General features: G+C 40.2%; 1 protein-coding gene across 2 annotated transcripts in view; it reads left to right on the forward strand.

The window, feature by feature from the left end:
- nt5c3a (5'-nucleotidase, cytosolic IIIA) overlaps positions 1-24,375 on the forward strand; it is a 28,420-nt gene extending 4,045 nt beyond the window's left edge. Inside the window, exons 1-9 of one of the 2 annotated variants that reach the window (XM_080193992.1) lie at positions 5,747-5,812; positions 11,696-11,794; positions 16,874-16,943; positions 17,962-18,008; positions 18,086-18,171; positions 20,122-20,211; positions 21,030-21,192; positions 22,675-22,875; positions 23,680-24,375. In XM_080193992.1, the coding sequence (XP_080050118.1) occupies positions 11,696-11,794; positions 16,874-16,943; positions 17,962-18,008; positions 18,086-18,171; positions 20,122-20,211; positions 21,030-21,192; positions 22,675-22,875; positions 23,680-23,781 (858 nt within the window). In that variant the 5' untranslated portion in view covers positions 5,747-5,812 and the 3' untranslated portion in view covers positions 23,782-24,375. Of the gene's footprint in view, positions 1-5,746; positions 5,813-11,695; positions 11,795-16,873; positions 16,944-17,961; positions 18,009-18,085; positions 18,172-20,121; positions 20,212-21,029; positions 21,193-22,674; positions 22,876-23,679 lie in introns of those variants that run through there. The other variant, XM_080193991.1, reaches the window with a different exon arrangement.
- The last annotated feature ends 589 nt before the right edge of the window (positions 24,376-24,964 follow it).

Genomic DNA, 24,964 nt, shown 5'->3' on the forward strand with positions numbered 1-24,964 from the left:
TGGAGTGCTGCATTGTCACATGTGCTGTCTTTGAGGTAAGGTGGAAAACCAAGGTCCCATCTATTCTGTCGGGTAAAAGATCTCATGGCACAATGGAAAAAGAGCTGCAAGGTTCTCCCTGTGTTCTGACTGATATTTATTCCTCAATCAGTATCTTAGCATATCTTACTGCTGTGGGACCTTGTATGTATCAAGAATTTAGCACATCCTGAGGTCATGAAAGGTGCTACCTAGTCGAAAGTTTGAGCTGCCCCCCCCCCCCCATCTAGCTCATGTCTATTCTCAGGAATGAAATGTTCTCTGAGTATGCTGCATTTCCTAATTATGGATATGGAGTTGAGAGTGAAATAAACTGCAGTTTATAATAATTAATATTTTAAAACAAACGAATTTTAAATTTTATTGCTGTGTAGATTTTTGAAAGATGGCTCATGCTTTTAAATAAGTGATAGATATGGCTTTTAGAACATGGGTGTTGTAATTTGAGTGCTTTGATTTTTTTCTCTTTGTATCACCTGTGTTATCCTGCAGGCCCTGCCCATTGTGACATTGCAAAGTAAAAAGCCTGACAACACCAGGTTAAAGTCCAACCAATTTATTTGATAGTAAACTCACTAGCTTTTGAGGTTTCCCTCTTCTTCAGGTGTTCATTCCATTCACCTGAAGAAGAGGGAAACCTCGAAAGCTAGTGAGTTTACTATCAAATAAATCGGTTGGACTTTAACCTGGTGTTGTCAGACTCCTTACTGTGTTTACCCTAGTCCAACGCCGGCATAGCCACATCATGACATTGCAAAGCCCATGAGAGGCAAAGAATACTCAATGTGGTTTTGTTTTCCAGAGTCCTAACAGTGAAATACTCGAGAGCAATTCGCTGTTTTATGGGAGTAGCTCACCAAGATATTGGCTATTAATCTTCACCTAGTATGTAGATGCTGTCTGCTTAAAAACAAAACCTTTGTGAATGATACCATAGATTGAATTCCAAACCTTGCTGTTTGAGAATTCCTGTTTAATGGAACTTTTGCATCCTTTCAATCAATAGAGATATATGAAATGGGAGCAAAAGTAGGCCATTCAGTCCCTTGAGCCTACTCCACCATTCAATGAGATCATGGCTGATCTACTTGTGTTTCAAGTTCACATTCCTCGCTACCCCTGATTTAAATTCCTGCTGAATCAATCTACTTCTGCCTTAAAAATATTCAATGACTCTGCTTCCGCTGCCTTCTGAGGCAAAATTCCAAAGTCTCACAGCTCTCGAGGAAAATAATCTCCTCATCTCAGTCTCAAAAGGAGTGACCCCTAAGTTTAAAACAGTGCACCCTAGTTCTGAACTGGCCCACATGAGGAAATGTGCTTTCTGTGTCCACCTTGTCAAAACAATTCAGAATCTCATGCACATCAAGCAAGTCACCCTTGATTCTTGTAAATTCCAGTGGAAACAAGCCCAGCCTGTCAAACCTATTCTCTTAAGACAACCTGCTCATCCCATATATCATTCAAGTAAACCGCTGAACCATCTGCAATATATCTACATCCTTCCTTAAATAAAGAGACCAAAACTGCATATTGTATTTGAGATGTAGTCTCACCAATGCCCTGTATATAACTAAAGCATAACATTCTTACTTTCATGTCCAATTCCTCTCAGAATAAAGGATAGAATTCCATTCACTGTCTTAATTACATGCTTTACCTGCTTACTAACTTTTTGTAACTCGTGCGCTCGAACATCTAGACCCCTCTGCGGTTTGGAATTCTGCAGTCATTCTCTTTAGATTGTGTTTTTTTTACCCTTCCTGCCAAAGTGAACAACTTCTTATTTTCCCACATTATTTTCAATCTGCCAGATTTTTGTCCACTCATTCAACCTGTGTCTATCTGCAAACTCCTTATGTCTTCTTCACAACATACTTTCCTACCTATCTTTGTCATCTGCAAATTTAGCTACCATGCCTTCACTCACTTCACCTAAATCATTGACGTAAATTATAACATGTTGAAGCCCCAGCATATACCTCTGGGACTCCACCCATCACATCCTGCCAATCCAAAAAAGACCTATTTATGCTTACTATTTTCTGCCAGCCAGCTAGTCTTATTGATGGCAATATCTTAGCTCTTACACCATGAATTTTTCGTTTCTACAATAATCTTTGATGTGGTTTCTTGTCAAACACTTTCTGAAAATTCAAGTACAGTATATCTACAAGTTCCCCTTTATCCACAGCACATGTTATTTCCTTCAAAGAACTCTCATAAATTAGTTAGACATGATTTTCCTTTCAAAGCCATGCTGGCTCTTCCCGATTACCTTGAGTTTTTCTTAAGCTCTGACTTCCTTGATGATCAGTTCAAACACCTTTCCCATGACAGACATATGCCTCCCTCCTGTTTGAAAATAGGGATTACATTTGCTACTTTCTAGTCTGACAGAACATTTCCAGAAACAAGGGAATTTCGAAAAATTAATCCCAATGCATCTTCTGCTTCATTAGCCATCTTTTATAAGCCCTAGAATGAAATCCATCAAGGTCTGGAGACTTGTCAATCCACAACTCCATAGTTTGCTCAGTACTGCTTCCCTACATCCCCCTTTCCCTTCTGCCCCTTGATTTACAACTATTACTGGAATGTTTTATGCATCCTCTGTAATGAAGACAAGCAAAATATTTGTTTCTTTCATCTGCCACTTCCAAATTGTCTACTGTTAACTCCCTATTCTCACTCTAGGGGATCAACACTCCCTTTAGTTCTTTCAAATACCTGGTAGAAACCCTTGTTATCCGTGTTTGTTTCTAACTAGCTTGCTGTCGTACTCTAATTTCTTTCTCCTGATTAATCTTCGTCAATCTCTGCTGCTTTTTGTGTTCTGACCAATCATCTTATCTGCCTTTCACTTTTGTAAAGTTAAATGCCTTTGCTTTTAGTTTGCTGCCTTCCCTGATTTCTTTATTTAACCACAGATGATGGTTCCTACTTTCAGTCCTTTTCTTTCAATTATTTTTGATTTGATTTGTTATTTTCACAGTAAGAAGTCTCACAACAACAGGTTTTAAGTCCAACAGGCTTATTTGGTAGCATGAGCTTTTGGAGTGCTGCCCTTCATTAGGTTATTGTGGTCACTGCTACCTAGGGTGCCTTTATTCTGAAATCATTCATCAATACTGTCATATTACATAATACCAAATCTAATATAATCTGTTCTCTGGTTCCAGAATGTGCTGCTCTGAGAAGCAATCTGGAAAGCATTCTATGAATTCCTCATCCAGGCTACCACTGCGAATCTGACTTTTACAGTCTATATGTACATTAAAATCTCCTACAATTATTGCCAACCTTTTATTAAAAGTGCCTGATAATTCTTCTTGTATACTTGGTCCTACATTGTGGTTACTGTTAAGGGGCCTGTAGACCTCTCCCACTAATGACTTCTTTCCCTTACTAATCCTCATCTCCATCCAAACTAATTCTTCATCTTGATCTCGTGAACCAAGATCATCACTAACTATTGCACCAATGTCATCCTTGATCAACAGTGCCACTCTCTACCTACTTTCCTATTCTTCTTGAATATATCCCTCAGAGGGTTGCAGAGCGGTGCAGAGGGACCTGGGGGTCCTTGTGCATGAGTCGCAAAAACCCAGTCTGCAGGTGCAGCAGGTGATCAAGAAGGTGAATGGAATGTTGGCCTTTATAGCGTGGGGGTTAGAATATAAAAGTAGGGAGGTCTTGCTGCAACTTTCAGGGTACTGGTGAGGCCGCAGCTGGAGTACTGTGTGCAGTTTCGGTCGCCACGCTTGCGCAAGGATATATTGGCCTTGGAGGGAGTGCAGAGGAGGTTCACTAGGCTGATACTGAAGATGAGGAGGTTGACCTATGAAGAGAGACTAAATAGGCTGGGTCTGTATTCGTTGGAGTTTAGAAGGATGAGGGGGGATCTTATGGAGATGTATAAGATAATGAAGGCGATGGAGAGGGTTGAGGTAGAGAGATTCTTCCCGCTTAGAAAGGATAGCAGGACTAGAGGACACAGCCTCAAGATAAGGGGGGGGGGAATGCAGTTTAGATCAGAGTTGAGGAGGAACTTCTTCACTCAAAGGGTGGTGAATCTCTGGAATTCTCAGCCTCCACCACTTCAACAGGCAACCACGCTAAATATATTTAAGTCACGGATAGATAGGTTTCTGATAGACTGGGGAATTAAGGGTTATGGGGAGAAAGCGGGAACGTGGAACTGATCCACTTCAGATCAGCCATGATCTTATTGAATGATGGGGCAGGCTCAAAGGGCTAGATGGCCTACTCCTCCTATTTCTTGTGTTATGTTCTCAATATTCAGGACCCTATAGTTAAGGTCCTGCAGCCACACCAATGGCTATCAGATCATATTTATTTACTTCAGTGTGTGCTATCAATTGGTTTACTTTATGAATGCTATACACATTCAGATGCAGAGCTATTACTAATCTTTGTCTTTGTTACGTTTGTAACATCTTGATTCATAGACTTCTTTTCTCTGTCCTTTTCCAACATTCTCTGACCTACATTTCCCATATTATTATTTTCCCCTCTTAGCTTGTCTGTACTCTTTGATATATCACATCTTTCCAGAATTGTTCCCTTGCCCCATATTTAATTTGAAATCTTTCTACTTTCCTAGTTACACATTTTACAAGAACAGTTGTCCCAGCATGGGTCAGTCATATACTGTTCAAATGACATAGCCTCATTTTCCTCAGTACTGGTGTCAAGTTGCCACAAACCGGAAACCACTTTACCCATATCAGTCTTTGAACCACATATTCAACTTTCTAATTTTATGTACGCTATGCCAGTTTGCATGTGACTCAGTAATTTGTCACTGGAAGTTTTAAGCTGGGCCTTGAAACATTTATGTTCTGTGTCTTAAGTACTGATACAAGAGTTTGGAGTTGTATAGTAGAGTTAATCACCGTGTGGCATTGACCTGGTTTCTGATTGTAAGTCAAATGAGCAGAATCACCAGAACGCAAGATGCAATAAAATGTTGAACACAAATGTTGGAACCTTTTGAAATTTTCCAACCATGAAGAAATAACTTTCTGAAAGAGAGGTGTAGCAAAACAAAACAAACTTCCTTTCAGTTCCATGTAAAGTGCATCTGGTATTAGACCATAAGATATAAGGGCAGAATTAGGTAATTCAGCCCATCGAGTCTGCTCCACCATTCAATCATGGCTGATAAGTTTCTCAACTCCATTCTTCCACTTTTTCCCCATAGCCTTTGATCCTCATACCAGTCAAGAACCTATTTATCTTTGTCTTAAATATACTCAATGACCTGGCTTCCACAGCCTACTGTGTCAATGAATTCTTTGGATTCATCACCCACTGGCTGAAAAAAATCCTCCTCATTTGGGTTCTAAAGGGTCGCCTTGATTATACTAGGTGTTTGTTTCCTTAAACTCAGCAGCTTTATACTGTTTATATCTTGCTAGTTTATGCAACACTTCCACACTATACACAAACACAACATGTTTTGTTAGCAAATAATTTGAAATTTGTCTACCCTATTTAGCTCAGTTTTGTGCATCGTAAAAGGTTGCAAGTTTTATTCAGGCACAGACTGATAACTGGAATTCTTGCTGGCCTTTTTACATGTCCTTCTATTTGTGGTATCCTGGCACTGCATTCAGATTATTTTAGGCTCTGTCTATATATAAGACCTTTTGATGTCCAACAGAAGTTTTCCTATCACTCCTGTAGATTGCAGCAAGGATAACCTGGTAGAAACCTGTGTTCATCTTGCATTGCAAACCCTCTGCAGGTAAATCATTTGCAGGTAGATGGGTTTTTGCACACAATTGAGAGATTTCTACAATCTGAGTTCAGGCCTGGAAGGTTTTTTTTAAAAAGTAGTTTAATTGGTTATCTCTGTTAGCTGTTGTATGTATGCAAGTACTATGGCTTTGGATGTTTCTGGGCACCGCTGTTGGGACTGCAGGACGGAGTCGAAGGTTAATGTGGAGAAACTGTGCTACACGATGCACACAGGTATCTACAGAGCAAATATATTCACCTTGCAGGGTTGTCTATGGTTGTGTGCAGTAGTACTTCAGTAATTTCTAAATATCCATTTTGATGTTACAAAATCAATTTTCTACAACATTGCATATATTAACTATTTGTGGGCAACTTCTTGTACTGAGTCCTGGATAGGAAAAAACCCATAAATATCAAAGCAGCTGAGTAATATAGAGATTACGAAAGATCCCTATGCTTAACATGGATCAGCTTACTACCCTTGGCTTCCCACCCTAGAGCACTTTTAACAGATAAACAGTTTGTAGATGTAGAGATTTGCTTTCTGGAAATTTCAGCTTGAATAACTTTCTGAAAAAATGCAACAAGTCTCAGACCGTCTTGAGAATTGTATTAATTTGCAGAAACTATTTAACCTACTGGTTAAATAATTAGAAGCCACTCTGTGTCATTTTAGGAAAATCCTTAACCCAGTTCTAAAACCTGTGGTCACTGATGAACTGAGGTGAACGGTTTTCTTACATGTATGAAAGCTGCTTTAGAAATATCGACAGAGAGGAATTTATAAATGGCGGCAGTCAAAAACCTGCACTGTTGAAGTGTAGGGTTACAGTGGAAATTGCTGTTGTGATTACCACTGTTACCCAGAAATAGGTATAATTTTAGAATGTTTGCAACAAGTATGTTAAACTTCCCTCAAGCCTATAACTTAAAAAATAAATGGTATCTGGTAGAAATGAAACATTTGAATGTAATATCCTACCATGTGTTTTGTGGGCAATATCTCATTTTCTGTAGGTCTGGGGTCTAAGCATTAGTTTGAGGACTATACATTACGCTCCAGTTCCATTACAACAGGGAACAGTGTGGATTTGCTAGTGTGTGGAAACAGGATTGTTTGGGTGAAGAGATTGCTCAGGACCAGCAGACAAGGCTGCATTCCGTGTTCCACCCTTTTTGTTTGTAGGAGCAGATGGAACGTCCGTACTTTTCCAGCTTTGTCTGTTTTGACTTTATCCTGGTTCCCATGTTTCCATTGGTCACATGGTCTCATCCTGCTGCCTTTGCCTTTCGCCTGTCGTTTGACTCTCTCTGTTTTTTAATTAATGTTTCTATTTTTTGACTGAGGCAATTTGTTCAGTGCTCCTGTTTCTAACCTTCCTCTCTCTCTTTTCCTTTTTTTTGCTTTCTGTTCTGAAGAGCGCAACCCTGAAATATCCACTGTCTATTTTCTCTGAAAATTTTGACTGACAAATATTTCTATCTTTTTCCTTTTGTTATGTAGAAGCTTTCTAAAATGTAACTGGGAAGGTTCCATTAACTTACATGGTTAATGTTGTTTGATTCCAGTTCTTTTTATACTTTATGTACTATTGTTAATAATCTAGCCCAGTAGTCGGTATCTAACAACCAGCTGCGCTTTTATCCTTAGCTGCTTTTGATCGCAAGACTTGGGAAACTATTACAGAAACTTCCGAAGGAGAGCATCTATCTCCACTGGGACAGGCAAAACTTGATCAGAGATAGTCAGCATGGCTTAGTCAAAGGGAGGTCATGCCTAACAAAGATTGAATTTTTTTGAAGAGGTGACCAGCTGTGTAGACGAGGGTATTGCAGTCGATATAGTTTGTATGGATTTTAGCAAAACCTTTGACGAGGTCCCACATGGGAGACTTGTAAAGAAGGTAAATTTACACGGGATACAGGGTAATTTGATAAAGTGGATTCAAAATTGGCTCAGTTGTATGAGACTGAGGGTGATGACAGCTAATGACTGGAAGCCAGTGGCGTACCACAGGGATCTGTGTTAGGTCCCCTATTATTCATATTTATACAAATGACATTGATGACCATGTGGGAGGTAGGATTATTAAGTTTGTGGATGACACTAAGATTGGATGGGTGGTTAACAGTGAAGTGGAGTATTTTGGGCTACAAGAAGATATTGACAAAATAGGCAGATAAGTGGCAGATGGGATTTAACCCTGAAAAGTGTGAGGTGATACACTTTGAAAGGAGTAATTTGACAAAAAAGTACTCAATGAATGGTAGGACAGTAGGAAGTTCGGTGGAACAAATGGACCTTGGTGTGTTTGTCTATAGATCTCCAAAAGCGGAAGGGCATGTTAGTAGGGTGGTGAAAAAGGCATATGGGACACTTTCCTTTATCAGTCAAGGCATAGATTACAAAAGCAGGGAGTCATGATGGAGTTGTATAAAACTTTGGTGAGGCCACAGTTGGAGCATTGTGTTCAGTTCTGGTTGCCACGTTATCAGAAGGATATGATTGCGCTGGAAGGGGTGCAGAGGAGATCCACCAACCATGCTGCCTGACTTAACTAAAACCCTCTAAGCTTCCAGGGACCATATCCCTCTATTCCGATCTCATTCATGTACTTGTCAAGGCGCCCCTTAAAGTCACTACCATATCCACTCCCACTTCCTCCCCTGGCAACGAGTTCCAGGCACCCACCACACTCTGTGTAAAAAGTCTGCCTCATACATCTCTTTTAAAACTTGCCCCTTACACCTTAAATCTATGCCCCCTAGTAATTGACTTTTCCACCCTGGGATAAAGCTTCTGACTATCCATTCTGTCCATGTCCCTCGTAATCTTGTAGACTTCTTTCAGGTCTCCCCTCAACCTCCGTCGCTCCAGTGAGAACAAACAAAGTTTCTCCAACCTCTCCTCATAGCTAATGCCCTCCATACCAGGCAACATCCTGGTAAATCTTTTCTGTACCCTCTCCAAAGCCTCCACTTCCTTCTGGTAGTGTGGCGACCAGAATTGAACACTATATTCCAAGTGCCACTATATTCACAAAATCATGATTGATCTGATTGTAACTTCGACTCCACGTTCCTGCCTACTCCTGATAACCTTTCAACCTCTTGTTTATCAAGAATCTATCTACCTCTGCCTTAAAAAGTATCCAATTACTTTGTTTCCATTGCCTTTTGAAGAAGAGTGTTTCACAGACTCTCAACTGTCAGGGAAAAAAATTGTCCTCATCGCTGTCCTAAATGGGTGACCACTTCTTTTTAAACATTGGACCCTGGTTCTTGATTTTCCCACAAAATGAAACATCCTCTTAACATTGACCCTGCCAAGTCTTGTCAGGATCAAGTTGCTGCTTACTCTTATAAACTTGAGCAGCTACAAGCTGTACTTGCATACTAACCTTTGGCGATTCATGCACAAAGACATCCAGATTCCTCTACATCTCAGAGCTCTTAAACCATTTAGATAATGTGCTTTCTTTAAATAAAAACTCTGTCAAAATGGATGATTTCCCACTTTTCCACATTATACTCCATTTGCCAAGTCTTTGTCCACTTGCTTAACCTATCCTTGTGCCCTTTTTCCCCTTTTCATATCCTACTTTTCTTTGTGTCATTAGCAAATTGATCAGAACATTGAATATGGGAATTGGGATGTCTTGTTGAAGTTGTGCAAGACATTGGTAAGGCCACATTTGGAATATTGTGTACAATTCTGGTCAGTCTGTTATAGAAAGGATATTATTAAACTAGAAAGAATGCAGAAAGATTTACTAGGATGCTACCAGGACTTGATGATTTGAGTTATAAGGAGAGGCTGGACAGACTGGGACTTTTTTTCCCTGGAGCAAAGGAGGTTGAGGTGTGATCTTATAGAGATCTATAAAATAATAAGGGGCATAGGTAAGGTAGATAGTCATACCTTTTCCCAAAGGTAGGGGAGTCTAAAACTAGAGGACATAGGTTTAAGGTGAGAGGGGAGATGTACAAAAAGGTCCAGAGGGGCAGTTTTTTCACAGAGGGTGGTGAGTGTCTGAAATGACCTGCTAGAGGCAGTTTAGAAGCAGGTATAATTCTGTCTTTTAAAAAGCAGTTACACGGGTAAGATGGGTATAGAGGGCCAAAAGAGGGCAATTGGGACTAGCTTAATGGTTAAAAACTGGGCAGCATGGACAAGTTGGGTTGAAGGGCCTAATTCCGTGCTGTAAACCTCTGACTCTAAATTTAGCAACTATATCTTGGTCCCTTCATCCAATCATTGATATAAATGTAATAATGTTGAAACCCCAGCACTGATCCCTGTGGCACGCCACTTGAAGTCCTAGAGTGGGGATTGAACCCATGATGAGGTACAGGCAAGATGTTACTAACTGAAGCAAGCTGGCTCCCTGCTACTAAATCTCACATTCTTCCCTGTAACTCCTGAGGATAATTTTAACAGAGCATCTGGTGACAGGAAAATGTGAACTCACTTGGGAACTCAAAACAGATGGTGTCCTGAACTTTGTGGAAACGTGCTGTGATAGCGAAGTTGTAATGTAGCTGAACTGTCCCTATGTTTAGACTTAGAATTTATTTTCCTTAAAATATGGCTTGGGAGGAGACTTAGACATGGAAATGTGACAGGAAGTTAATTGTAATTCCCAGCCTTGCCTTAGTCATAAAGGTCCACAGCACAGAAAAGTTCTTTCAGCCCATCAGTTCTGTGCTGGTCAAAAATAACCACCTAACTATGCTAATCCCATTCTCCAGCACTAGGCCCATAGCCTTGTGTGCCTTGGCATCACAAGTGCACATCTAAACATTTTTTAAATGTTATGAGGATCTCTGTCTCACCAGCCTTTCAGGCAGTGAGTTTCAGACTCTCACCATCCTCGGGGTAAAAAAGCTTTTCCTCGCATCTCCTCCAAACCACGTGCCTTTTACTTTAAATCTGTGCCGCCAGGGCATTGTTCCCTCTACCAAGGGGAAAAGTTTCTTCCTGTCTATCTGTGCCCCTCATAATTTTTTTAATACATGTCAATTATGTCTTCCCTCAGTCTCCTCTGCACCGAGGGAAACAACACCAGTCTATCAATCTCTCTTCACAACAAAAACTGTCCAGTGCAGGCAACATCCTGATAATCTCCTCTGCACCCTTTCCAGTGCTATCACATCCCTCCTAAAATGTAGCTTCCAGAACTGCACACGATACGTTAGCTGTGGTATAACCGAGGTTTTATTTAGTCCCAGCATAATCTCCCTGCTCTTGAACTTCCATGCCTTGGCTAATAAAGGCTTTATAAAATCAGCTTTAATTCTGTCAGAAATCTTTATTTTAAACCAAGTTTGGGAATATGATACAAGCTGCTATTGCCTCCAGTAGCTTGCCAATGATAAGATTTCCTTGAGATGTATGAAATTGCATTATTTTAATTTACCCTTTTGGGTTGGGTGTTAAGACTGTTTCCTGGATTAGTAAGGATTGGAATCAGTATCAGACGTGCTCAGCAATAAGTGAATACTAGTCTGGAAGTACAATGTCATGAATTTAAAATCTTAAGTAAATCTCAATATGAGTTACCATGCCAAATTTCTGTTATGGAACTGGGTCAGCTATGGCTGATATTTAACTGTGTGAATAGAGATTTATTTTGCTGTACAGTGACCAGTCTAAAATTCGGTGAATTCAAAGTTGATTTGCTGCAGTAAATTGTCACAGCTGCTTCATAAGTTGCATTCATGAATAACTAATGTTGACTCCCCACTGCTGCTACCTCATTTGACTGCTCCCTGAAATGAATGGATTCTGCAAGTTTATTGTACATAAGGTATGAAGCTATATGTAAATCTTGTGTGTCTGTTGAGTGTTCTCAGTACTCATGATAAATACCTCTCTGTCTCTCAGATGCCAGAATTCCAGAAAAAAAATGTCCACATTAAGGACCCTGAGAGAGTGGAAGAAATCATATGTGGCCTTATCAAAGGAGGAGCTTCCAAACTTCAGGTAGGCACTATCTCGGGGTCCTTGTGCATGAGTCGCAAAAACCCAGCGTGCAGGTGCAGCAGGTGGTCAGGAAGGCGAATGGGATGCTGGCCTTCATAGCGAGGGGGATTGAATATAAAAGTAGGGAGGTCTTGCTGCAGCTGTATAGGGCATTGGTGAGGCCGCAGCTGGAGTACTGTGTGCAGTTTTGGGCGCCGCACCTGCGCAAGGATATTTTGGCCTTGGAGGGAGTGCAGAGGAGGTTTACTAGGCTGATACCGGAGTTGAGGGGGTTGAGCTATGAGGAGAGGCTGAATAAACTAGGCTTGTACTCGTTAGAGTTTAGAAGAATGAGGGGAGATCTCATTGAGACGTATAAGATGATGAATGGGATGGATAGGATAGAGGTGGAAAGACTCTTCCCGCTCAAAAAAGACAGTAGGACTAGGGGGCACAGCCTCAAGATAAAGGGGGGGCGGTTCAGAACGGAGTTGAGGAGGAACTTCTTCACTCAAAGGGTGGTGAATCTCTGGAATTCTCTGCCCGTTGAAGTGGTGGAGGCTGCCTCGCTAAATATTTTTAAGAAGCGGGTTGATGGGTTTTTGATAAGAGAAGGGATTAAGGGTTATGGGGAGAGGGCGGGAAAGTGGAACTGAGCCACGACAGATCAGCCATGATCTTATTGAATGGCGGGGCAGGCTCGAAGGGCCAGATGGCCTACTTCTGCTCCTATTTCTTATGTTCTTATCTACAATGTATGGCAATGTTCAGGGAGTTTGGGGACAAAGCTGCAAAGTTTAGTTTTGTTTTTCAGATGGATGTTTGTTAAATTTGTGTGTTTTTTTTTTAGATTATAGTGCATTTTGAATAGATATTAGTTAGTGCCACTTGGAGAGAGTTCAGTATAGCGTCTGGCTTGCCTAGAAGCCAGTCTCCAAGTTCATGTTTTACTGCTTCTGTCATGTTAATCATTTTAAGTTCTGTTCAGTAAAAGAAAACCATTTTAAAACTTGTACCAATGCTGTCCTTGTCTATTCAAATGAATAAATGGACCTAAGAGTGAACAACACGGGGAACTGAATATTGAAGATTTGACATTTAGAAAAGACAGGCAACAAGGAAATGGGGTGGTGTTGTGCTGATGATAGAATCTTGGAATCCCTATAGTACAAAAGGAGGCCATTCAGTCCATGCACTGACCACAATCCCATCCAGGTCCTTTCTCAATAACCCCATGCATTTATCCTAGCTAGTCCTCTGACACAAACACCTCCGTGGAACTGGAAAATCTAGGCTACAAACTGATCTCTGTGGGTTGGCCCAATTATGAATAGGCGGAAACCCTGGGCATCTGACCTTTTGTGTTAAGTTGGCTTGTCTGGGGAGTACCTGGGCTACCCTTGAAGCACAACTGTGCCTCAATTTAGCTGGAAACAATTGCTTTGTTCTGTTAGATTTATGGTTCATAGTCAAGCCACCTAACCTGCACATCTTTGGAGTGTGGGAGGAAACTGGAGCATCAAGAGGAAACTCTTGCAGACACGAGGAGAACATGCAAACTACACAAAACAGTGACTCAAGCCAGGAATCAAACCCAAGTCCCTGGTGCTGTGAGGCAACAGTGCCAACTACTGTGCCACTGTGTGTAAAATCAATACCTTAGTCAGGGAGAATCTTTTAGTCAGACAAATTTTAAAATAGGGAATAGAGGAATGGCAGAGAAGCTAAATGATTTGTGTGTCTGCACCGAGGAAGATACAAGAAATCTCCCAGAATTCGAGATCCAGGGGATGAGGGAGAATAAGGAATAGAAGAAAATTAGTATTGGCAAAAAGGTTGCATTGGAGAAATTAATGGGACTGAAAATTTAAGTTCCTGGGATCTGAATTCTACAACCTGAGTGTGTGGAAAGAGGTAGCTATGGAGACAATGGGTGCATTGATGATCATTTTCCAAAATTCTATGGATTCTGGAATGGTCTCTGAAAATTGGAAGACAGCAAATGTCACCTCACTATTTAAGAAGGGAGAGAGAAAGAAAATGAAGAACTACAGACCTGTTAGCCTTCCATCTGGTTCAGTGGTCAGTGCTGTTGCCTCACAGATCCAGGGACCTGGGTTTGATTCTGTGCCAGTGTGGGTTTTGTCCAAATGCTCCAATTTCCTCCCACGGTCCAATGATGTGCAGGTTAGGTTGTTTGGACATGCTAAATTGTCCCTTAGTGTCAGGGGACTTGCAGGGTAAATACATGGAGTTATGAGGATAGATCCTGGATGAGATTGTGGTCAGTGCAGACTCAATGGGCTGAATGGCCTTTCTGTACTGCAGGGATTCTATGATTCTAACATGGATAAATCTGAAGTTTTCCACTTTGGACAGAGAATCAGCATTATTTAGTGGTGATAAATTGGTGTATGATGGGACCTCGGTGTCCTAGTACACTAGTCATTGAAAGCAAGCGTGCAGGTGCAGTGAGCTGTTAGGAAGGTAGATGGCCTTCATTGCAAGAGGACTTGAGTACAGGAGCAAAAATGCGTACTGCAATTGTACAGGGCTTGGTGAGACCACACCCACGGTATTGTGTGCATTTTGCTTTCCTTGTTTAAGAAAGGATATACTTGCCATAGGGGGAATGCAGCAAAGGTACACCAGATGGATTCCTGGGATGGCAGGATTGTCATATAAGGAGAGATTGGGTTGATAGGGCCTGTATTTACTGAAACTTAGAAGAATGAGAGGGGTTCTCATTGAAACATAAGATTCTGACAGGGCTGAACAGGCTGGCCACGGTGATTTTTTTTCTGGTTGGAGTGTCTCGAACAAGGGGTCACAGTCTCAGGCCATTTAGGACTGAGAAGAGAAGAAATTTCTTCACTCGGAGGTTATTGAACCTGTAGAATTCTGCACCACAGAAAGCTGTGGAGGCCAAATCACTGAATCTATTGAAGAAGATTAAGCGGAGAGCACTCGAGTATGGTGTTGAGATAGAGGATCAGCCATGATCATGTTGAATGATGGAGGAGGCTTGAAGGTCCAAATGGCCTGCTCCTATTTTTTATGTTTCTGAAGCACAGGAAATGGCAATGGCTGAAGAAGTCATACAAACTCAAACACTGTTTCCCCCTCCACAATTGCTGCCAAACCTGCTGAGTTTTTAAAGCATTCTTTTGTTAGAGGGAAAAACCTACTTGGCCTCGTACTCACCAATCTGCCCATTGCAGAGGCATTATCCATGGCAGCGTTGGTAGACATGACTACCGTATGGTCTGCGTGGAGATAAAGCCCCCCACCCGCACCACTTCACATTGAGGATATCCTCCATTGTGCCCTTTACATTGAGGATACCGTCCATACTAATTAGGACAGACCTTGAACAGATATAGCAACTTGAGATTGGGCATCCATGAGGCACTGTGGGCTATCAGCAGTGGCAGAATTGTACTCAACCACAATCTGTAATCTCTTGGCCCATTCCTCTGCCCCATCCCCGTAATCCTGCGCATTTAATATGGCTAATCCACATAACGCACATATTTTTGGACTCTAAGGGGCAATTTAGCATGACCAGTCCCTCTAACCTGCACATTTTTGGAGTGTGGGAGGAAACCCACACAGACACAGGGAAAACATGCAAAATCCACACGGTTACCTGAAGCCAGAACGAAACCCAGATTCCTGGTGCGGCGAGGCAGCAGTGCTAATCACTTCCTCACTGGATAATCTCCTGGCTTGTATGTCTGATGGGGGGAACTCATTTTGTCTGATGAAAAGTGCAGCTGATGATGTGTTGTTGTCACTAAAGGAAGTAGATTCCACATTTAATCAACAACTTGTGTCTGGAGATCAGCAGCAGAGAGAGATAAAGGGGAATAGATTGGAATCAATTGGAGATGGCTGTGGGACTTTAATAAGAAGAAACAGTATTTCACTGGCTGGATGGTTGATAAGCAAAGAACACCAATTTAAGACAATTGGTAAAGGAGCCAGAGGGGAAATGAGAATTTATTTTTAAGCATTAAATCATGATCTGAAATGCACAACCTGAAACAGCAGTGGAAGCAGGTTCAATAGTAACTTTAAAAGTGAATTGGTTAATATTCAGAAAGGAGGAATTAGAGGGCTATGGGCAAAAGGCTGAGAAGTACATTGGGCCAAATCTTTGTATGATTCTGACAATACGTGAAGCACCATTTAATGAGTGTCAGATATTTGCACTCCATGTATAAAATATCAAAGTTTAACTATAATATTGTTACAATGTGCATTTAGCAAATTAGATTGCTGAAGCAATTACCAAAGTACAATTTGTTTCTAAGTGTATGTTGTAATTTTAGTTATGAAAACTTTGTGGCATTGCATTTAGTTTCACGATAACTTCTGCAGAATTGCAACATAAGCATGTTGTGTGGACATATTCCTCCCTTTTGTATTTGTGCCATTTATGTTCATATGGGGACCAGTTATAAATTAATCAGTTAGTCATTCGTTTGCATTTAAGACAAGCTGCTGATTCTGGTGTTCTGATTCAGTTTAGCCACTGATGAGACAAAACTAAAGAACAGCCCTTTCCATTCTCCCAGACTCATATTAAAACATAAGAAATATACATGCAAATAAAATTGAGGTACCTGGGTTCAAGTCCTTCACTGTTGCTGGTGTAATGTCCTGGAACTCCTTCCCTGACAGCACTGAGCATCACATGGACTGCAGCCGTTCAAGAAGGCATGTCACCAACACCTTCTCGAGGGTAATTAGGGATGGGCAATAAATGCTGGCCAGCCAGTGATGCCCACATCCCATGAATGAATTTTTAAAAAGCGATGGATCGACAAAGGCCTGGGATAGCATCACATGACCAAGGTGATCTAATACACTAGAATATCCAATTTATTTACATTACAACAGTTTATGTACTTCAAAATGTGCTTCATTGGCTGTAAGGTGCTTTGAGATATCCAGTAGAATAATGAAAAGTGTTATGTCTTTTTATAACGTGGACTAATTGGTAAAAAGTGACCTGTTTTTAATGCACTGTGAAAAATGCATGTTTGCAGCAGTTTCCAATACTAATTGTCTTATTATGCTCTTAATGTTTGGCAGATAATCACAGATTTTGATATGACACTAAGCAAGTTCTTCCACAATGGGAAAAGATGTCCAACCTGTCACAGTAGGTATTTTATAATCCCAAATTCTGTGACCAGTTGAATTGGTGCCTTCACATTGCTGGGAAACAGAAGATTGTACCCACAAAGCTCAAACTTATCATCTCCACTCGGAACTTATATTAAACTGCCATTTCTGCCATAGTTTTGGTTCATTTTCAAAATGGGTTTAATGCCTTTTTTAATTGGTATTTTTAAGTTGCTGAGGAGTTGGCCAGGCCATTCTGGGACCAACCAGCAAAATAAGCTCCAGTTTGACAGTTTCTACCAAACGTTATGGGGAGAAAGCAGGATTAGGCTATGGAGTTGGATGATCAGCCATGATCATAATAAATGGCAGAGCAGGCCCGAAGGGCCAAGTGGCCTCCCCCTTCTATGTTTCTGTGACAGCTGACAACTGCCAGGAAGCTGATGTGCATCAAGAAGGTTTTATCACTGATTTAACTCATTGGATTGATTGTCCTTTTTCATCCTCTGTTCAAATGTTCTATATCGAGTTTCCATCTGTGGTATCTACCCCATTTTAATTTTAATGAGGTCATTCCATTAATGTGACACTTTATGACTCTACTACTGGTGACATCGGGCAAATTTAGCACCTTTCTACTATTTTTCATCATAATTTGTTAACTTTGTTAAGCTCAGCACAGGCTGTCACAAACTTCCTTGGTCTGAATGATTGTGTGCACTGCTATGGTTTATATGTATTAAGTTACAATATTGGTTGCCTGTGATCATTGATGGTAACTAACGTTCCTAGCCATGTGTACAGAATAGAATATTACCAACTCCAAAATAAAAGCACAGCATTGTGGAAATAAAGAAACAAAGACTTTGCAGTTCCAGCAGTGTCTGTGGAGAGAGAAACAGAGTTAACATTTCAAGTCTAATATAACTTCTTTGGAAGCATTAATCCTATACAATTATTCCAAACAGCCAGACTAAAACCTGAAATTACACAATTGATTTTTGATGCCTGTGCTTGAGCATTAATTTTATTCATTCTACTTTTTATTCTGACAGATATCATTGACAACTGCAAGTTAATTTCAGAAGACTGTAAGAAAAAGGTATTTGTTTCAACAGCAAAAGCTTAATTTTCTCTTGTGTGTCATTCTTTCATTTTTCATTCGTATTTTTCTTGTAGTTATTCCAGATTAGGAATAAATACTACCCAATTGAAATTGATCCAAATCTTACTGTTGAGGAGAAGTACCCTTTCATGGTTGAATGGTAAGTCCTTAACAGACTCTTTTATATAAATGTTGAATCTGAAAAAAAAGCGTCTTCATCAAAAGGTGCCTTGCACAAGAATGAGAGTGCACATACAAATAAATAAGTACAATCTGGTAGCCATTTTGGAGACATGGCTGCCAGAGGACATGGATTGGGACCTGAATATTGATGGGTACAGGATGTTTAGCAAGGATGGGAAGTGAGTAAGCAAGTGGAGGATTAGCACAATAGAGAAGAATGACCAAAATTCAGGAAACTGGAATGTGGAGGCAATTTGAGTGGAAATAATAATGGCAAGAAGTAATTTATGGGAGTCATGTACAGATCCCCTAACAGTCATCACATGATAGGGTGGGGCAAAAAGGAACAAAAATAATTGGAGCTTGTCAGAAAGACGCACCAATAATCTTAGGAGGTTTTAATCTACATATAAACTGGAAAGGTCAGACAGACAAAGGAAGGTCCAGATGAGTTCATAGAGTACTTCTGGGGTGGTTTCTTAGAGTAACATGTTCCATTGCTGACCAGAGAGCAGACTATAAGACGACCAGATGGAGGAGCGGAAGTAGGCCATTTGGCCCATGAAGTCTGCTCCACATTCACGCTTCATCTCGTGATAATCCTCTACTCCATTTTCCTGCCTTATCCTCATAACCCTTGATTCCCTTACAGATTAAAAATCTGTCTATCTCAGCCTTGAATGTACTTATCAACCCAGTCTATATAGCCCTCTTCAGTAATGACTTTCTCAGATATCCTCTGAGAGAAGAAATTTCTCCCCATCTCTGGCTTAAATGGGTGACCATGATATGATGCCCTCTGGTCCTCGACTGTTCCCCAACAGGAACCAATCTCTGAACACCTACCCTGTCAAACCCCCTGAGAATCCTATGTGTCTCAGTAAGGTGATCTATCATTCTTCTAAACTCCAATGAGCACAGGCCCAACCTACTGGTCCTCTTCTCATAAACAAATCCCTTCATTCCTGAGGTCAACCTAGAGAACCTTCTCTGGACTGCCTCCAATGCAAGTATATATTTTCTTAGATAAAGGGACCAAAACTGTTCACAGTATTCCAAGTGTGGCCTTGTATGGTTTTGGCAAGACTTCCCTATTTTTGTACTCCATTTCCTTTGAAATAAAGGCCAACATTCCATTTGCCTTCCCTATTATGATCCTTGCATGCTGGCCTTTTGTAATTTATGCACAAGGACCTGCAGATTCCTCCAAGCTGTAGCTTTCTGCAGTCTTTTTCCATTTAAATAATATTCAGTTCCTTTATTCTCACTACCAAAGTACATAGTTTCAGATTTTCCTACATTATATTCCATCTGCCAGGTTTTGTCTGCTCACCTAACCTGTCTATGCCCCTCTGTAGACTCTGTCAACCTCACCACTTGAGGATGAGGGAGTGTGGGTTCTGCTTGAGGGAGAGCGGGGCAGAGCATGGCCCGTGAGAGGGAGGGAGAGTGGGATTAGGCTGGGTAGATAAATTTTCTACACACACGTTGGGGTAAGCAGCCTTTTTCTGTGCTGTAAACTTTCTAAAACAAAACCTGAATTATAATTTTGTTAATGATGAAAATCCCTTCCATTTATAAATTTTCTTGAGCCCTTTATGAAAATCCCTGTTTAACATACTGATTTGGAATCGGTGTTGTATACAAGTCGTCGAACTTACAACTTTGTATAGTACAAAGAATGCTCCAAGTCAAAGACAGTTTAAGTTCCTAGATCAATTCTTTATGAAATAATGGATGAAGCCAGTTTTAAAAGATTTTTAAAAAATAGTGGGCTCAAAGACTCGCTAGTGAACATTTCGTTATTTATCAATTCCATTTTTGATAACTTTCTACAATGAGATGAAAGGAATTCCTTCTGAAGTTCTTCATGATTATGTTTCTTGTATGTACCAACAGCTTTCAAAATAAAAACTCTCTTGTACAGGTGGACAAAATCTCACAATTTACTGATTGAACAAGGCATTGAGAAAGGGAATCTGGCTGCGGTGGTGAGGGAATCTGACGTGATGCTGAGGTACTATGGGGGTTTCAGATGAGGTGGAGGGTGCAGTCCACGATTGGCAAAGAAGTGTTACAGCTACATGAGCAATTAATTCTAACATTGCATCTTGTGAATGTTTTACTGTACTGTAGCAAGTATTTAGAATATCAAATGCATGAATACTCAGCAGAGTGCTGCAGCTTTATGTTGTTCTACTTAGATATTCCATACAGGCTTTTCAGGGACTTGTTATTATAAAAATGGGTGGAAATGACTGTTCAGATGTGTCAGCTGCTACAACAGTATTAGCATTTCATATATAATCAGTTCACACATTTGTAAGTGTATTTTCAATGTCTGCCAATATGGTTTGTTACCTCACACAATTATTTTAAAATTACTTAAATCTGAGATGTGGAATGTCTATCTCCATTCTGCAGAAATGTGTGACCCTCAGTTGAAGTTGTTCACAGTGTAACAACTGCTGGGTTTGATTGGAAAGTCACTGAATTTTATGCTGCACAGTTCTCAGCCTTTGTGAAACCTGTGACGGTCCAGGTTCACTGTTTAATCTTTGGTAAAAATTTGACCTCCGGATATCCCAGATTCATGATATTTTATGATGAAATAGTAAAAAGAAATTTGTGCCCAGATACCAAGGTCACAAGCTGCATAAAAAGTATTTGTATGATTACTAATGAGAGAACTCATAACTTAATGCATCATTATTTTGAGGAGTTGTGTGAAAACTGTGGATCTCTATAAAGGTTAATTACGATACTGTGGTTTCTGAAAACAAATGTCCACATTTAGTTGAATTTTGTAACTTGAAATATGTTGCTCAATTCCAGAGATGGTTATGAGCTGTTCTTTGATAAGTTGAATGAACACAACATCCCAGTATTCATATTCTCTGCTGGAATTGGTGATGTCCTGGAGGAGATTATTTCTCAGGCCGGTGTATTTCACTCCAATGTGAAAGTTGTCTCCAACTTCATGGACTTTGATGAGAAGGTAAGTTAGCTAATGTAATGTTCAATTCTGTATGTTCTATGATTAGTTACAACATTAGGAATGATCATAAAAGTCAAACTTATCTTAACAGTGGGAGTAGAGGTTGGGAACTTCAACTCCCAACAGATCTCGGAGCTTCTGTGCATGTGGAGACCAGGGGGTGGGTTATCTGTGTCCAGTTCTCCACTTCTTTTGTTCTCCGGGCCCAGCATGTCTTACAAGAAGAAAAATGGCATGAAAACTGTGTCGTGTGACTGGGATTGGAGTGCCATTGGAAGACCAGTATCTCAGGCAAGGGAGACGGGTCAGGGAAAAATCCCAAACGAAGAGCCCTAATGAGGGGATGAGCACAGGGAAGAATCCCAGTTCAGTTTTTAAATAAAGAGAAGCAAGAAAAGGACACCTCCATTTGGTGGAATACTTTTGGCCATTGGAACAAAGGCACTCCTCTGGAGCAGCAATCTCAGCGACCAAAGATCTGATGTTGTACTGACGAGTTGGAGCTCAAATGCGTATTCTGGAATCCAGGAGAAAGGAACCTTGGGAGAGAAAATTAAAACCCTGTGAGGCTGGCCATGGTTAGTAACTCCATGCTATGGGCTGTTGGCAAAGGCACTTCTTTGAAGTAGTAGTATTCTGCTTGGCACAGCTGAAGAGCAGCAGTTGTGCTTGTGAGTTGGTGACTAAATGTCTTGGGAATCCAGGAGAACAAATCTCAGGAGATGGGATTGAAATGTCCTGCAGGGGGAGGCACAGGGGTGGAGGGGGGGTGGAGGCTGGGGGAGAACGGGGGTGAGGGGAGGAGAGGGGAATGGGAGCATTGTTGGTGCCACCCACGTTGGAATGACTTTAGAAAGGATTCCCAGATTGGAGTTCCAAGGTGAAGAAGACAGGGAGTTTCAGTGGGATTAATTTATTCAATGTTACTGACATCTGTTGGATTGTTGAACAATCCATGGACTATGTCTTAGTCACATCTGCCACTTATTGTATAGTGCGGTGTTCTTGACCGGAGTTTGCTTGTTCATTCACATGTATCTCATAATAACCCTGAATGTTAGAACATAACATAGATATTGTAGATTGTTTTGATCTGTCTGACCTTTTTAACTTTTTTTTTCAGTTTGTTCAAAACCCACGGAATCTTGTGGCTTTATTCAACAAACAAGTCTTAAATCTCTCAAATTTTGTCTGTTTAATCAAAATATTTTTGGTCCCTAACTGAATCGTACCAACAACTTGGGGGCCTGGCCAAGGATCATAAAATTACACTGACCAAACTTGATCATGTCTTTTTTTTATATAGCCCCTGTGAAAGTTGTTTAACCCTGATTTGCAGGGCCACATTTTAAAATAGTCTTGGTTATTTTTAATAGGTGGAAAACAATTTGATTAAAATAAGTCACCCTACATATTATGACCTCATGCTTTGACCTGAAATCGATAACCTGCTAATGAGAACTGAAATATTTTTTATTTAAGGGTGTTCTAAAAGGCTTTAAAGGTGAACTCATCCATGTTTACAACAAACATGATGGAGCTTTAAGGAACTCTGAGTACTTCAACCAATTGAAGGAGAATTGTAACATCATCCTTCTGGGAGATTCATTGGGAGACTTGAATATGGCAGATGGTGTTCAAAATGTTGAAAGCATTCTCAAGATAGGATTCTTAAACGACAAAGTAAGAAATTTTATGTCTAGTTATTAAGTTTTCAGCCCTAACTAGGGTCCATGGACCATCCCACGTTTGCGTTATTTTCATCAAGTGAGCAGATAGGAACACTCACTATCAGAATGAACCGGCAGAGCCACAGTTAAGTACCACATTTATCAATATTTGAATCTTTTGAAATTGAACCTCTTTGCCACATTACTAAAATACTGCAGAATGAACAATGCTAGCCATGATTAAATGTAATATGCATTTGTACATCAGCAATAGTTACTGGCTGTGGCACTGCAGTTTACTCTGGTCACAGAACTATTTTGACCTACTGGTTTGGATAGCTTGTTCTAAAATTGGCAAATGGAAAGTTGGGCTGATACAATTTGACAGCTCAATATGCAGAGCAATCTGCAGGAAGAGATTTATAAACGTGCAGAATTGTATATATTTCATTGTGCTTTACTGAAACTGACAGATGAATATGCACATAAAATTTGATTTCTGTTTATTAGCTATTCTCCATTTTTGTTGCTGGGTATTTCTGTCTTTAAGGAATAGATATAAATTCATTATCCAGCAAACATACTGCAATCTGTCTAAGATGCTTTGTACTAGAGCCTTTAATTAACTTGGCAAACAAATCAATGTTTTTTCTCAAGATTGAGTTTATTTGTTAGTGTCACACGTAGGCTTACATTAACACTGCATTAAAGTTACTGTGAAAATTAGCACTGTTCATTGCTTGCTATGTCAGACCTAGCATGTCAGAATCAGATAAATATAATTCTAAATTTAAGTTTTTTTTTAAAATGTGCATAGGTGGAAGAATGTTTAGAAAAGTACATTGACTCCTATGATATAGTGCTGGTGAAAGAAGAGACATTAGATCTGACCAATGCTATTCTCCAGAAGATTCTGTGATGAACACCGGAGACATCCAAGCCTGTGGGAGCTTGAAACTGAAATACTGATCTACCTTTTTGTGATGTGTAAATGTACAGCTCCATTTATTGATAATGCTGCACGTTCTTCAACACCTGGTGCTGAAGAAAACATGTATTCTTAAAATTTGCACAAAAGTAATAATGATGTGTCCTCATGATGAATAAAGGGAATTTTGCTTGTTCTTTATGAAGATAGGCAGTTGTACAACTAAGTCAGCCACTGACAGATTTAAACTACCTCTAAGTGTAATAGTTTAAATTCTGGCTTAATATTTCAAAGCATATCCATGTGTGATGTTACTGTATATTCTGTTTAATAAGGGTTTGAATATTGTAAGCTTGGTATACTGAATATATAACAAGCTCTATCCAAGAGATGAGCACTGAGGCAGTTTTTTAATATTTTGCAAACGTTCTGTAGTTGTGGATAATTCTGAGCATACTTTTGGTTTATTTGGTTTTGCTTGTTTTGCCTATTGAACATTGACATTTGTATATTTTAAAATTAATGATGTACATGGAAGAAATAATTGCACAGTGCATTAAATTGGTGGAGAGATTTTTAACATTGGGTCTGCTTTCTTAAAGCCCTTAATTTACTGTAATAAAACTCTCCTAAATGGTTTGTTTCAATCTTTCCAGTATTGTTGAACCAGATCATTCAGCAATACAATTAATATTGCCAACAATACTCTGTCTATTTTAAAGAAGGCATCAGATCAGGCCACATTCATCAATTCAATTGCAATAATATCCAATAAAAATGTTTGTGAGCAGTGCTGAGTGTGGTTCACCTGATCCAATCAATTTATGATGACTTGTTTGTGAAGGAATCATAACTTTAATTAGTTATCAGCCAACAACACTCAAGAAGCTCAACACCATCCAGGGCAAAGCAGCCTGTTTGATTGGCACCACAACCATGCACTCTCTCCACCACTGACTCTCAGTAGCAGTAGTGTGTACTATCTTCAAGATGCAATTCACCAAGATTCTTAGACAGCACCTTCCACACCCACGACCACTTCCATCTCAAAGGACAAGGGCAGCAGATACATTGGAACACCACCATCTTCTCAAAGGCAACTAGGGATGGGCAATAAAAGCTGGCCAGTCAGCAGCACCCATATCCCATGAAAGAAGCTTTTAAAAGCCATTCA

The sequence above is a fragment of the Carcharhinus amblyrhynchos genome, chromosome 8 (genome assembly GCF_965287045.1).
Source record: "Carcharhinus amblyrhynchos chromosome 8, sCarAmb.v2.hapA, whole genome shotgun sequence".
In the NCBI taxonomy this organism is placed as follows: Eukaryota; Metazoa; Chordata; class Chondrichthyes; order Carcharhiniformes; family Carcharhinidae; genus Carcharhinus; species Carcharhinus amblyrhynchos.